Source organism: Populus alba, chromosome 16 (genome assembly GCF_005239225.2).
Source record: "Populus alba chromosome 16, ASM523922v2, whole genome shotgun sequence".
Lineage (NCBI taxonomy): Eukaryota > Viridiplantae > Streptophyta > Magnoliopsida > Malpighiales > Salicaceae > Populus > Populus alba.
In genome coordinates this window covers 7,978,040-7,993,910 of record NC_133299.1, presented here as the reverse complement: position 1 = coordinate 7,993,910, position 15,871 = coordinate 7,978,040, and the positions used below count along the sequence as shown (strand labels likewise).

General features: G+C 32.6%; 3 protein-coding genes across 3 annotated transcripts in view; all 3 read left to right on the top strand.

Moving 5' to 3' along the window:
* LOC118062891 (ATP-dependent RNA helicase DEAH13) overlaps nt 1-15,871 on the top strand; it is a 33,497-nt gene that overhangs the window by 5,807 nt on the left and 11,819 nt on the right. The window lies entirely within an intron of this gene.
* On the top strand, nt 287-2,297 carry LOC118062918 (uncharacterized). Its single transcript, XM_035076811.2, has 5 exons — nt 287-304; nt 701-861; nt 930-1,012; nt 1,583-1,697; nt 1,951-2,297. Exons 2-5 carry the CDS (start codon nt 739-741, stop codon nt 2,110-2,112), a joined length of 483 nt encoding a protein of 160 aa, XP_034932702.1. The 5' UTR covers nt 287-304; nt 701-738; the 3' UTR covers nt 2,113-2,297.
* Nucleotides 7,637-15,023, top strand: LOC118062912 (fumarate hydratase 1, mitochondrial-like). The gene is given in 18 exon segments (XM_035076799.2): nt 7,637-7,981; nt 8,087-8,204; nt 8,569-8,718; nt 9,635-9,745; nt 9,882-9,965; nt 10,648-10,746; nt 10,846-10,896; nt 10,999-11,017; nt 11,020-11,041; nt 11,458-11,539; nt 11,725-11,819; nt 11,904-11,970; nt 12,084-12,134; nt 12,306-12,401; nt 12,999-13,097; nt 13,198-13,227; nt 13,311-13,376; nt 13,750-15,023. Coding segments are annotated over 18 exon segments (1,464 nt in total). The 5' UTR covers nt 7,637-7,844; the 3' UTR covers nt 13,837-15,023.

Sequence of the window (15,871 nt, the reverse complement as noted above, 5' to 3'; positions counted from 1 at the left end):
AATATGAAGACATCATTGTTTGGTGCAACATGGCTGCAAGGATCCTAAAGCTCTAAGATAGATAAAGATTAATTGATTAAGATCAAATTAATATTTGTCCGATATGTGTGATCATCACTACCCATGTTTTTACATATTTCCATTTTGAATCACATCTATCTCCTTCTGCTCAGAGCAAAGCATTTATGATGCCCATCATTTTTGCTTGTTTTAGTTTCGCTTTCTAACTGGTGGTACCTGGAAAAGGCATATAAAGTTTTGTAGTGGTTGCAAAAGAACAAAATACTGCTCACATAAACACCAGGTATGAGTTGTCAGCATGTCATGAGTTCATTTTAGGCCATTCTTGCTGAATGAACATCCTCTCCATTGTTTTTTCATATCCTCCTCCACGTTTTTAGAAAAACAATCTACAATTTAATAATCATGTGATCATTTCTATCACACCTTGTACCAAATATTCATTTATATGTTAGAGTATTCTTTTTTGAACCCTTAATGGTTAAGGAATAGAATGGTTCAAGTGCAAATTGGTGACATGACATTTTGACCTAGAATCTAGCATTATGAATGGTTGGTTGTGGTACGCGATTTAAAGCACATCATAATGTCCATTGTCTAGTGTCAAGCTTACTCAATGAAATTTATGTTTCAAAAGGTCTACCAGAGGTGTCTGATTTTTATTTTTTTTTTGAAACAGTTGTTAGCAATGCCCATGCCCTGTGGCCAGAGTATGAGATGATAAATGATGATGAAAGTGAATATGATGCTGAAATGTCTGATGATAACATACCCACTCATTCATTGGTGTCTAGGAACAAAATGGACAGCACAATGAATTCGTTGTTGGACATTTTTGAGGTATCAATTCTCGCTCTTGTTAATGGAAATTTATGCACTTATGTAAATCTCCTGCTTGCTTATTTTAGTGTAGCGGGCAGGGCAATAGTGACAAAAAGTGCTGGGCGTCTTTCCAACAGTGCATAGCCAAAGCCCCCGAACAAGTGTTAAGGTGATACGAGCTATTATATTTTGAGATCATTTTTTGTATTTAATATTCTAGAAAACTTGAACACAATTTGAATTCTTTATGTGATTGCTTTAGCCATCCTAAGCATTGCATGTGGTGAGCTTGGATCCCACAATACAACTGGACAAGTTTTTCTAGAAAACATGTAAAATCTTAAGACATTTAAGGGGCTAACCCAAATTGACTGCTGATTGTGAGACTTGCATTTGTAGATAATTGACTCTCTGTAACTGTCACTTATCCTTCATTACTTGTCAATACTTGCTATATGCCCGAGTGATCATCTGGCTGGGAAATGATCAAATGAACAAGAAATGTTTAAAATCAACATCACCTCATATCTGTTGTCAGTTACATATTGAGAAGTTGGCAGGGCTGTGCAAGATTTGAAGAGTTTATATCTAAGCTAGTGTGCATGTCAAGTTTTCATAGCCTAGTTGCATTTCAGCCATGTGATTTTTTTGTCCCTAGTATTTGAAGCATTTTATTGTGTAAATCGTACTTCCTGTTTAATTTGCAATGGAATGCTCATTCCATTGTTTAAATTAGCAGGTATTGTAGGAATGCTAGTGCAAAACCCCTCTGGCCTATGTCAAGTGGTCAGCCATCTAAGGCTGACATCCCTAACTGCAGTTACTGTGGTGGTCCTTCAGATTTTGAATTTCAGGTATAGTTTGATCTGCCTTAGATATATTTATTTATATTGCTTTATGTATTTGTCTTTTTTTTCTCTCGAAAATTTTGATTGAAGCCCTTGTATGTCCAAGTGAAGAGTGTGCCTATTCACGTGCTTGGTTTTTCTCTGTTTTTTTCTCTCCATATGGTGTGCTGTTCTACTATTTGATTTTCCTCATGGATCTCAAATCTGAGCTCCCATTAAAGTTCTAAGGTAATAATAGCTCCTGTATCTGGTGCATCAGATCTTACCTCAGCTACTTTACTACTTCGGTGTAAAGAATGATGCGGATTCTCTTGATTGGGCAACCATTGTTTTGTACACCTGCAAATCCTCTTGTGAGGCTAGCATGGCTTACAAAGAAGAATTTCCCTGGGTTCAGCTCTACCCAACATCTGCAACTTGACGGTGGTAGTTCTACTTTCACCTGTTGACGAGCGTCCTTCATTTCTTTTCTCCTTTAATCCTTTTCCGGCAGTTAGCTCTGTTAAATTGAGTGGTAGAAAAGTCTTGTCTAGCTCTTAGCTCTTGGTATTGTGTGTTTGACAAAATATGAAATATTTTTTTTATTTAAAATTAATTATTTTTATATTTTTAAAGTTCCCAAAAAGAAAAAGAAATTAAAGGCCTTTTTTTTTTTTTTTTCCTATTTTTATAGATGGAGTTGTCATTGAATTGGTGATGGTCTTTGTACATTTTGTGCTGGGGAAATTAATGCAAGTTCATTGTAATTATCAGAAGGGAGGGCCGTTGTTTTTTACTCTGTTGGGATTTAAACTTCGAAGCTATTATTTTGATAACAAATATGGAAGTATATTGCTGGAATAAGCTTATGAGAACCAGCTTTTTGGTTCGATCAACCCACCATTTTGTTCCCCTGACATTATATCCAACTGGAAATAAAACTATGCCGTTTTGTAATTGACAAGGATAATTCAAGATGATGTGATTAAAAAAAAATTGTATTTTTAGTACAGTAACAATTTGTAATCTTAAATTATATTTTATATATTCAGGTCACCTTCAGTTTAAAATATGTAATAATAAAAGTTGAAAATAAATTAAGTATAAATAAAATATAAAAATCATTACATGTGACGCTGCTAGCTATAAACACAAATTTTATACAGATTTATATTTTTTATTTTTAGTAAAGAAATGTTTTTTAATCAATTTTTAAAAGTTATTTTATGTTTGTTATTCAATTTTAATCTTATCCACGCGCAAGTCATCATCTACCACCTTCTATCTTGGTGAACCAAGAGTAATTTATCAACATAAAGGAAATCCTTTAAAATTCTCTTTCATCTTTTGCAAATGGATTCAAAATAAGCAAAAACAAAGAGAATGTAGAGGGCACTAGATCCGTGACCCTTTCTGTGCCTTGGTCGGGTATTTTTTGCTAACAAAAAAAAATAAACATGTTGCTATTGTGTTTTTTAAGGAAAAAAAAATCAATTATGAATTCAAAATAAGATGAACAATACTTTTTTTAAATTATTGAAATAACGATATGTTAAATAATATTCTTTTCTTTTAGTTATTAAGACAAATGATAAATTAAATTTTCTCGGGTTAATCTTGATCAACTTGTAAAAATCATGGTCCAAGTCATCATGCCACAATAAACACATAGGAAAAAAATAAAAAAATATATATTATAAAATCTAATTCTAAACAAACTAATATTAAAAAAAAATCAATAAAAAAAGTAGTTTTAGACAACTTGTGTAAACCGGTCGAATCAACTACAAGAATTATGAAAATGAAATAACCTCATATAAATCAAATCAAAAGAAATTATAAAGATTGATTTCTTAATCAATTTAATGTTAAATGATGAAAATTAAAAAAAATTAAAAAAGTAAACAAAATAGTTGAATTAACCTTGACAAACCTTCTGAACCTAGACATGGATCATCAGAATAAGAGAATCTCATATAAATCGAATTGAAAAAAATTAAAAAAGTTTAATTATCAAGCAATCCAATATTGAAAGACAAAACTACAAAAACAAAAATATATTTTAAAGAAAACAAAAAAAGAAGAAGAAGATTTGAGACAATTCGGGTTAACCATTAAACCTGTGACCCAAGTTATAAGACTATGATGACCTCATAGAAAAAAAAATCAAATACAATAATGAACTTTAATTTCAAATCAATCCAATGTGGAGGATAAAAAAAAAAAAAAATAGAAAGACTCAAGTTAACTCAGATAAACCTTCCAAGCCCTCAATATTAGATTATGAGACTAAGATTATCTCAAAAAAGATAAATAAAAAACAATAATAACAAAGCCTATATCCTATCAAAATAAATATTAAATAATAAAATTAAAAACAAAAATAATTAGGAAAATAATTAAAAATAAAATTTGATACAAAATAAAGTTGAGAATCCTCTTTAAATTTTTTTAAAATGCTAGGAGTGAGGATCAAGGTGACAGGAGAGGGGGAAAAAAATAAAGAGAAGAAGAATGGATTGCCGAAGCCAGAATTGGACGTCCATTGTCAACATGCACCGCATACTGTGGAAGACCATGGTGACTGTAGTCAATAACACCAAGGAAAGGCGAAAGCATACGCCGAAGGTTGGTAGCTGTAGCGGAGAGAGCTGACAATCGGTCTTGTATAGCCATCATGACACATCTTTACCAAATTGCCGCCAGAGCCCATCACGCCATCCATCCCTCATTTCCATTCCAACAAAAACAAATCCCGGCGTCACATGCCTTAAAATTAACTATGAATTAAAAAAATAAAGTTTTACTCTACTTCTAAATTGCTATTTATTTTATTTTTTGTAATTATTTTTTTTATTTAGTTATCACATTTTTATAACATGAATTTAAGGTTTTAATTCAATTAACTCATATTTTTTTCTTTAATTTTATCATTTAATATTGATTTAATCAAGAATTAAACTTTATTATTTGTTTTGTTTACTTTTCATTAAGTTATTTTAGTCTCATGATCCGAAAATAATGCTTAACGGGCTAACCCCAGTTGACTCGAGTTATTTTATTTTATGTTTATTTTATTTAATTGATTTTTTAAAATTTTCTTATTTAACATTAGGACCATGTTTATTTTCCGGAAAGTAGTTTTCGGGAAACTATTTTCCAAACTTTCCTGTGTTTATTTGTCATTAGAAAGTTGGTAAACGAAAAACACTTTCCAGTCAATTTCAATCAAAAAAAAAATTTGGCTTGGTTTTCAGGAAAATGTTTTCTCTTTAGCTGTGTTTATTTTTCGGAAATGATTTTCAGGAAATCACTTCCCAAACTTTCTTGTGTTTGTTTGCTATTAGGAAAGTTGGTCAATGGAAAACACTTTTCAGAAGTTGTGAAAAATTTAGAAATGTTATTATTTGCTGATTATATCAAATTTGATCCTCAAACTTTTGTTTGCTATATATATATATATTTTGTTTTGAATATTTATTTTTCAATTTCATCTCTTAAAATTTTATTTTTATATTAACTTTGGTCTTATTTTTATAATTGCTATTTGTTTTTTCCTTATCATTTTTTTATTGAAATTTTTTATCTATCAAATTTGGTCCTTATTCTTTTGATTGTTACTTATTTTATTTGAAATAATTTATGAAATGTTGATTATTATTATTTTAATTTCTTCATCTTTTCATTTTTTTTAAAATTTTTTAGATTTGATCTCTATTATTTTGATTATTATTTATTTTATTTGAGATAATTTATGAAATTATATTATATTTTTTTCAATTTCATTCTCATTCAACTTTTTAATTTGTAAGATTTGTTCCTTATTATTTTAATAAACTTGAAAAAAATAAAATATTAATAAGTTATTTTACAGCTCATTTTCCAAGACATAACTAAACACTGGAAAATGTTTTTCAACTTATTTTTCATTACACTACCAAACATCGAAAAATACTTTCTCGGAATTCACTTTCAAAAAGAAAACTACTTTCCAGCAAACAAACAGGGATCAATTAGGAATTTGAGTTTCATAATCCATTTTGATATGCTTTTTATGAGAATATCTTGATCTCATGATGAATGTCATGAGTTTTGACATTTTAACCCTTATTAAATCATGTTTTTTTGTCCTAAGAGGTTATATTAGTCTAATGACTCAAGTCACAAGTCTTTCAACGTCAGACTTGTTTTTTATTGGGTTGTCCTGATCTCATGATCTAGATTGCGAGTTTGATGAGTTAGCTCAATTAACTCTGTCTCTGTCTCTCTCTCTCTAATTGACTTTTTTTTTTTTAATTTTATCAATTAATATTGTGTTTTATTAGGAATTATATTTCATGATTTGTTTCGATTTGTTTTTTTATTAGGTTATCTTGGTCTTACGACTCAAAAATAGTGTTTAATAGTTAACTCATATTGACTTGATTTACTTTTTATGTTATTTTTTTAATTAATATTTTTATAAATTTCATCATTCAACATCATATCCGACACTGACAATTGAGAATCGAGCTTTATAATTTATTTTGACTCTCTCTGTGAGGTCATCTCGGTCTTAAGACTAGAGTTGCGGATTTGAGAGGTTAATTCGAGTTAAATCATGTCTTTTTTTTTTTCTATAAGGTTATCTTGGTCTGATAACTTGGGTCATGCGTTTCGTGAATTGACTCAAGTTATTTTTTATGTTAATTTTTTATTAATTTTTTTAATCTCGTCCTTCAATATTAAGTTGGTTAAGGATTGTAATTCACAATTTGTTTTGATTTGCTTTTCATGGAATTATTTTGATCTTATGACCCGAATTGCAAGTATAACATGTTAAATTGGATCATGTTTTTAGGTATATTTTTAAATTTTATTATCCAATATTGAGTTAATTGTGAATTAAGCTTCATGATTTATTTTTATTTGGTTTCTATAATGTTATTAATATCACAGTCTCATAATTCGAGTTATAAATTTGACACTTTAACCTGGGTTATTCCAAGTCAATTTAATATATTGTTATTTTAATATAAAATAATATCATCTTAAATTTTTTTAATTAAATATTATTTTTATAAGTTGCTAAATTATTTTTTAATAATAAAATTAACCAAGTTATATTAAATAAACTTGTGCACATATTTATTTTTACAAATTAGTAATATTTAAATATTTTATTTTTTAAAAAAATTGACTTTACTGACAATCGTAGCCAAAGTCAATGATATAGGTAAAAGTAAGGTTGTTAATTCTGTTCCGTTCTGTTCGGAATGGCCGAAACATTCCATATCAATTAAAAAAACGGAACAAAACAGAACAAATTTCATCTCATTTTAAATCTCGGTCCGTTCCGGATTTTTCAGCTAAATTCCGCCGAAATGTTCCGGTTTCATTCCACATGTTTCGTTCCGCTCTTGAAAAGCCATTGAATCAAATTGAACTTTACTCAATTTCATTAATTAAACCACTCGATTATAAAACAACTCTTTTTCATTGCTATTTTCAATAGCAATGATATTAATAATAATATTAAAAATTATTATTATTATTTTCATTAACAATGATATTAATTTTTAAAAAATTAGATTTTTCACTAATATATATGGTTTATATTCATGTTGTTTTTTTTTAATGGTTATACTTTGTAGGAATTTGAGCAAAACAAGGGATGCTTTAAATTTCATTAGCTACTTGATAACATTGACCTGATTTTATATTTAAAATATTTTTGTTAAAATATTTTTTTTCATAATATTTTGATATTTTATTTAAGTTGAATTACTTTAAGTTAAAGATCTATTTCATTTTGACTATTTAAAAATATTTTAATTTTAAAATTATATTTGTTTGACATTGTGTTTCTATTATATAATTTATAATTAATTTATTTTAAATTTAAATTATATTTGTTATATATATATATATATAAATAGTACAATCCTAAATATCGAAACATTTTAAAACTAAAACATTTCATCTCAATTGAAAAAATAAAACAGCTATCGGAATTGAAACCTTTAAATCTAAAAAACCCCATCAATGCCTTTTTCATTCCTAGCAGCCTTTTTATTCCGTTCTCCTCTCCTCTCGTCTCCTCTCTAGATATTTATACATATACACAAAAAAAGAGCTTGATATCTCCTCGATCTTCGCATTCTGCAAATCAATTGAGGGATTGAGTAAATTGGAATGGCGATGTATATCGTGTCACGGCGCCTCTCTACAGGATCCACGACTTGGCGTTATGGAAACTGGTTGAGGTCTTATTCAACTGCCTTCAGAGAGGAGAGAGACACTTTTGGTCCCATTAGTGTCCCTTCTGATAAGTTCGTCATTCTATCTATCCATCACTCGTTTTTTTTCCCCTCTTACTTCACTTTATTCATTTATTAATTTTCTTGCTTTGTTGTTTTCAATAAATAGTAATTCAGGCTATGGGGTGCTCAGACGCAAAGATCTTTGCAGAATTTTGATAGAGGCGGCGATCGCGAGCGAATGCCCGAACCTATCATTCGAGCCTTTGGTATACTCAAGAAATGTGCTGCCAAGGTCCCTCTCTCTCTATCTCTTTTTAATTTTATTTGATTTCTTACGCGATTTTTTCATGTCTTTCTATTGTTTCAGCTGCTAATATAAACTAATTAGTTATCCCACACTTTTAAGAGTCCTAAATCTTTATCCTTTTTTTAAAAATTTAATTTTGAATTCGATATTTTTAGTTGATGACAGTACTTAAGTTAAATCTCAATGTAATCTCAGATTAACATCTGCATATATTGTTAATTTGTGGCTATTTATTTTTTGGATTATGATATGTCAATCTCAGTGTGATGGAGTGTATAGATTATTGGTTTTCGTGGAGATTACATTAGCTTAAATTAAAAAATAACATAGTTGATTTATTTTGTGGCAGGTGAATATAGAGTATGGGCTTGATCCTTCCGTAGGGAAAGCGATAATGCAAGCTGCCCACGAGGTAGCTGAAGGGAAGCTAAGCGATCATTTTCCACTGGTTGTGTGGCAGACTGGCAGTGGTACTCAAAGTAACATGAATGCTAATGAGGTCAGCGCCTTTGCATCTTACTTTCTGTTTCTTCAATAAAAAGAGGGGAAGGAAGTGGAAGCTATGGCATTTCTTTATTTGATGTGAACAATGGTTAAATTATTATCCTCTGGGAAAAAAGGTGCGATGGGGCTTTGACTCTACTCTCATCTTGTGAATTGTGATTTAGGATTTCCACATCTGGTTCAACAGAGGGTTAAATTGTAGGATCTGTAGAGGCTTGATTGTTTGAGATATTCAATAAATTTGGTAACCAAAACCATAGTGTTTAACCGATGTAATGTTGTGTTTTGCATGCTAATGGTGAATAAAATTGAAATTTCTGATGGAGGTTGTTCCTTGGAAATTTTTTGTGTTATGTTCACCCTGTATCTGTTATTTTGTAAATTGTAACCTTGAGATTTCTCCCTCAGTTGGTGCTTATTCTTGATCTGACCTAAGTAAATAAACTGAGTTTTTCTTGTTTTTGTTCACACAATTAAAATTTAACCAAAGGCTTCCTCTGCTCTGAAATCTAACTGACATATCATTTGAGATATCTAAACGGAAGGGAATTAGATGTTTATTCTCTTCACCATTCAAGTATGTCTGATATGTGGCTGCAATCTGGTTTTTAGTCATGTTTAAAATTGAATAGATAGCATACCAAATGATCCTGCACTTCAGGGTACGGTTCATTGTATGTGTGAACTACACATATAGGTACATACCACTGGTAAGAATTCAAAACACATCCTTTCTATATTGGTTTTGATGCTCCCAAAGAATGTTCTTAAGATTCATCCTGTAACCAAGTGAAGGAACAGAAACAAGATGGAAGTTGGGTGATAATTGAAAGCACTGCAAATTAGACTTGCTTTGATTAATCGAATACTGAATGCCCTAAAAATTCTGGCTTGTGCGATGCACTTTCCAGGTTATTGCCAATAGAGCAGCTGAGATCCTTGGGCATAAGCATGGGGAAAAGTTTGTGCACCCTAATGACCATGTGAACAGATCACAATCTTCTAACGACACGTTTCCAACTGTAAGCATGGTTTACTCTTTGAGTGTCAAACTTATAGGTCTTACTGTTTTTAAAAATTTTCTATTTGAATCGATAACTTAATGTATCATGAACTGATTTCTTGCAGTCTTATCAGCTGTATCTTTTTCTTATTTAGGTAATGCATATTGCAGCTGCAACGGAGATAAATTCAAGATTAATCCCAAAATTGAAAACTTTGCACTTGACACTCCATTCAAAGGTTTGACTTTGTTTTTCTTTTCTTTTCTTTTTTTTTTTTTTTGGGGGGGGGGGGAGGGGGTTGATAAAGAAAACATTTTGTTTATTGTTTTGCGCAAGCAAATAGAAAAATTGCTGAATTGAAATGCTTCTTTGTGTTCAGTGCATTTAATAGACCTTTTTTTTATTTGGGAATTCCTTTTATTTTCCTGCATGTTGATCAAGCCTTTTCGATACATGGTGGGACATGACATCTATGCATATTCTACTTCATTATTTAGGGCCTATGTGTGTTGTGCTCCTTTATCAATGCCTTACATGTTGGTGGGAAACTTGATAGGCCATGGACCGTAGCAATTATGATGTTTGTTTTGCTTGCCCTCAAATGCCTTCTTAATGCCAGAAGATGGCTTAGCACATTTTTATACACACATGCTTTCGTTGAATCTGCCATTTCCTAGATATATTTTATAGATGCATTATGAAATTTTACAGTTCAAATTTTCAAAAAATTTGTGCTTTAGTAAATGTTCTTGATCAAATTTTTCAAATTGTGTGTAGTCGTGTGGAAGGTAAAGCTTTAATGTCTCCATTCTGAGATGAGCTTTTGCATTTACATTTCCAATAATCTGCACATTTTTTCTTGCATGTATATTGCTGTAACTACTGTACCTGGACTAATATTGCTTGTTGGTTCCAACCAGTCAGTTGAATTCAAAGATATTGTTAAAATTGGGCGCACGCACACTCAAGATGCAACACCATTGACACTTGGGCAAGAGTTTAGTGGCTACACGACACAAGTAATATATCATTTCTGTATTTTTTTTTTCTGATCTACTATTGGTTCATATTTCTCTCTTGTTCGTGCTTGCTTCTGATGATTGTTGCCTCGTTTGCAGGTGAAGTATGGAATTGATCGTGTCATGTGCACACAACCCCACATGTATCAGGTTGGAAACACATATATTAAATAAAATTTTCCATTCTACTGTTCTTTTCTCCCTTTTCTGCTCTTCAAATTTTATGACGTACTGGGAATGTTATTTGAGCAGCTTGCACAAGGTGGAACTGCTGTGGATTGAACACAAAGAAAGGGTATGTAAAGCATCATGGGTGAAAATTTTATTTTCTAGGCATTCTTTTCTTGAAAACAAAAATTGCTTCCTTCAGCCTGTTTTATTTGTGATTCTTATCACCCCATAAGGCAGGAATTCAGTTTGATTCGTTTCTTCCTGCTTTATTTTTCTTTGATGGACTGAAGGTTTCTCTCCCATTTTAGCCCCAAAGAGAAAAGAATCTCAAGTCTTTTGCAGCACCTTTTTCCTATTCTCCAATAATGTTATCAATTTTATGTTTTATTATCTGTAAGAAAATAGTCAAATCAGTGGGAGAACCAGTGTTTTGAAAACTCTTGGAATTTATACATGGATATCTATGGACCATTTCTAAGAATTATTTAGGTCGAGGCATGTCTGTTCTTTGACAGTTATCATTTGTTTCTTTCCATCTAGGGTTGATGTAAAGATAGCTTCAGCAGTGGCTGAGGAAACAAACCTGCCATTTGTCACAGCGGAAAACAAGTTTGAAGCTTTGGTTGGTTTTTGAACTCCTCATAACTTGATTTTTCTTCTTTTCCGTCCAATTTCATTTAAGGTTGTAAGAATGGACTTTGCTCATTTGATTTAATTCTTTTGAGCAATAGTGCGATTTTACATGTCACTACCCTAAGTGAGAGCAAAATACTTTTGCATGCTAAAGCAGTATGTTTTTTTTTACAGGCTGCACATGATGCTTTTGTTGAAACTAGTGGAGCACTCAACACAGTTGCTACTTCTCTGATGAAGATTGCAAATGACATACGGTTATTAGGAAGGTCTGTGCAAAGTTGTATAATCTACTTCTCCCTGCTCTCACATATTTGGTTTGCTTTTGTGGTTTTAACAATGTTTTTTTGCAGTGGTCCACGATGTGGTCTTGGTGAACTCATTCTTCCTGAAAATGAGCCAGGAAGTAGTATAATGCCGGTAAATCATCACACCTTGTTTGTTTGGTACCCGAAGAATTTTGATTCATATCAGCACATTTGAAGATTTAATTGCGATGCAATGTTGTCATTTTTTAGTTTTTCTTGTTTCAGGGAAAGGTTAATCCCACCCAATGTGAGGCTCTCACAATGGTCTGTGCTCAGGTAAATTTCTAGTGCTGTCAGTTCCATCTTGTCAATATCATATGATTCACTTTAGAACTTGTCTGAAAGCAGCTATTCAGATTATAAATTCACATTGTTGATGTATAAGCTGCAAGTTTGCTCTGAACCAATCAAGTCATTGTTAAAAAATGCCCTTTCTTCATTTTGTAGGTTATGGGAAATCATGTTGCCATAACAGTTGGTGGATCAAATGGTCACTTTGAACTAAATGTATTCAAGCCAATGATCGCTAGTGGCCTCCTACATGTATGTTAATGGCGCTGTAATGTACTTGTTATTTTTATTGAAGTTCCAAATAATAAGTTACTTAAGAGTGCTTTAACATTGGATGTTCCACCCTGAGCTTGCTTTGATTCAGGGAAAAATCAGTTTTGATATGTTGGTTCTTTCGTCTGTGTAAAGTATTTCAGTTTGTTTGGATAGTGGGTTCAGTTTGAAGTTACTGGTGATTACTGAACGTAGGAAAAAAATGCCTATTCTTGCTAAATGTTTTAACATGAAAGTGGTTGAAACTAAATCGAGGAATTTGAATTCAATCAGGTTTGTGAGAAATTTTGTTTTAGAATTTTAGTTTCCAATACTCCAGGTTCATTATGATGCATGAGTTCCCTCTCATCGGGCATCTTTTGATGCATGCACTGAGATCTTAGAAGTCTTATGGTGGACCCTAATAGTATTCGTAATCAAATAGCATTTTCTTGGCTGATATTAGGATGCTGACTGTTTGGCTATGCTGTATTACTGATTGGTCACACTTTACTCTGCTGTTGTTTTTTACTCTTGGTTGGGAAGACTGAGCGTGGCTGTTTTACTAAACAAGTGTGTTTGACCTTTTTCTGGCAGTCAATAAGGTTGCTTGGTGATGCATCTGCTTCCTTTGAAAAGAACTGTGTGAGGGGTATTCAAGCCAATAGGGAAAGAATTTCGAAATTACTGCATGAGGTCAGTTCTTGATAACTACAGAAACTTTATTTGCATTTGATGTATCTGAAAGCTTTTTGATCATGTTTTATCGTTATTGACAATTTGTGTGACCCTGCAGTCGCTGATGCTTGTCACATCATTGAACCCTGTAAGTCTCTATACCATGTCCATATTTCCATTCTCCTGATTTTGTGTTTGGAATATTAACTCACGTTTCCATTTTTATTCTAGAAAATTGGTTATGACAATGCTGCGGCAGTTGCCAAGCTGGCCCACAAGGAGGGAAGTACTCTGAAGGTGATGGTTTCTTCTCATCTTAGTGACTCTGCAATATAGTGTTTATAAGCCCTATGATGTGCGTATATTGTGGGAGTAACGATGTCTGCTCTTCTTAGACTCATGTAAACTGTATATTGTGGGAGTAACGATGTCTGCTCTTCTTAGACTCATGTCAACCCCCCCTCTCCCTTGGCTGGGAAGAACATAAAATTCCAAAACATTAATCTCCTTGGAATTGGCATACGTGCATTCTTGTGAAGAAAATTATTCTTGAATATGGGGTTTTTTCTATTTTTGTGTACTGTCAATAGTGTTTAAGACTAATGATGCTCAATCCATTTGTTGTTTTGGAGTGATTGAATATCGTACCTTACAATATTTATCTCTGCAGGAAGCTGCTCTAAAACTCAGAATGCTCACCAGTGAAGAATTTGATACACTCGTAGTCCCTGAAAAAATGATCGGGCCAACTGACTGACAAAGTTGCAAAGAGTTTCCAGCTTCTGAGAATTGATTTCCCAAAATTTCAAGCATCGAACAAGGTTTTCCGTTTTAGCTTTGCAGCATGTTAAATCATTTGATGTGGAATAATGCGATCAATAGTGACATTATTTTGCTGAACAATATTCTTAGAGGTTTCCCGCCAGCTGGCATCTCTCATTTTTCAAAAAAGCAGCAATAACCCTTGATGAGGTTAATAATGGGAATCTTCCCTCATTTTGTAGTGGACATGTGAGAAATTTACATGCTAGAATGAAAGAAATGATATTGTTTTGGCAAGATAGTGATACAAGGGTCTTGTTGATGGTTTACTACTATATATATATATATATATATGGTGCATAATTAGTTCCTCGCCTGTTTGTTTCTTTCTAAGCAAAAGATACGGCATGATGGCTACTAGGTTTTGACCTTCTGCATATCAGTACACACGAAAGCAAGTTCTCTAGTTATGGAAATCAAAACAGGTCCATGCCAGCAAATTTGTTGATATGAGAAGACTGAAAGAGAAGCCGATTCAGCTTTTAGTAGATGTGGCATCTCCTATTTTACTCGAATGTGCTATGTATTATTGCAGTTCTTATTTCCTTGTGAAAATAGTGACATTTTATTGGCAAAATTTCCCCACACGGGTCACCAGAGCTCAATCATGGAAACCACAGGAATTTACAGATTTCAAAATTTCCCCACATTCACTTCTTTTAGCAGTTAAAACAAAGTGAATGCCATTAGAGTTTGGTGGTAACTTGTTACCAGCTATGTTGTTCTTGACTAGGCTGCTTATTTGGGCACGCTTGAGGTTCTTTCCTGAGGAATATGGATCACCAGCTTGTTTAACGAGTCTAACAATCCTGGAAACTGGGGCACGAGCCTTGTCCTTGTAAGAAGAGACTGTTCTCCACCATGTCGAGACACTGTGTTCTTATTGGGGAATATAGGAATCTGTAATTACTGTTATGTCCTTCAAAGAGAGATGCGTACCGTAAGAGGTAGATATTCATCCCTTGTTGCTGGGGCAGGGTACTGAAAATAATGAAAGGGCAGAAGAGAGCCCTGCAGTTCGGCCATTCTCGGTTTTAACTTTTAATTAGTGTTTGTGCATTAAGAAGTTTTGTGTCCTGGAGATTGAGGTTATTTTTTAAAATATTATTTTTATTTAAAAACTATTCATGTCTTTCTTTTTTGTTTTTGTTCACTCAAGTAAGATATTGATTTAAAAAAAGTAATTCAAAAATATCTTGATTGTTAGATTTAATAGAAATTATTCCCCAACTATGTTATCTAAATAAGGCTTATTATACTAGATTATAACCCAAATAGATCTTAACAGTTAAAAAATTAGACCTTTGATCCTAGCCTACCGTGGTACCCTAAACACCAAACATCTAGTGCATCTTACAACACTCAAGCAAACAGAGTCAATTAAAACTGTCAGGTCAAGCCAATCACGACCATGAAATCAAATCAGAGGAGATACATTAGTTCATAAGCTCTACGTGCACTGGATTACCATGCTTGCCCTTGCACCTCAGCAAACCTCAAACTCTTTCTTTGCTGGCCGACGATTCTCTCTCTCCTTAGATCTCTAAACTCTGGCCATCTCACGCTGCCAGATCACCACATATAGACTCCTCTCCACCTAGCGAGAAAACCCTTGATTATCCTCATCGTCGTTGACTCCTTATATTGCCGAAAAAAGCTAGTGAAACCTTCAACGGGTTCAACCAACCAAAACTTCAAGCCCCCGATTCTCTCTTCCTAGTTGTTAACGACTAACACCACCACCACCACCATTGGAATCATATCACCTAGATCTACTAGATTCTTCCCTTGTTTTCCTGAATCCTTGTTGAGATGCATTAAAGCAATTTGTTGATCATTGACATGGTAAAGGCTAATAAAGAAACGTTAGCTAAAAACTAGGCTATTTATGGCTTAAATGAATTTCTTGAAATCTCAATTCTTGCATTTTGAAAACTAAAATTTATCCAATGTAAGCTTAAAACAAATTT

Bases quoted from the DNA above. Each gene is read 5' to 3' on its own strand.
- LOC118062918 (XM_035076811.2), top strand. From the start codon at position 739: ATGATAAATGATGATGAAAGTGAATATGATGCTGAAATGTCTGATGAT. The intron at 1,013-1,582 runs GTGATACGAGCT...TTAAATTAGCAG, and splicing joins GCCCCCGAACAAGTGTTAAG to GTATTGTAGGAATGCTAGTG. The intron at 1,698-1,950 runs GTATAGTTTGAT...CTGGTGCATCAG, and splicing joins CTTCAGATTTTGAATTTCAG to ATCTTACCTCAGCTACTTTA.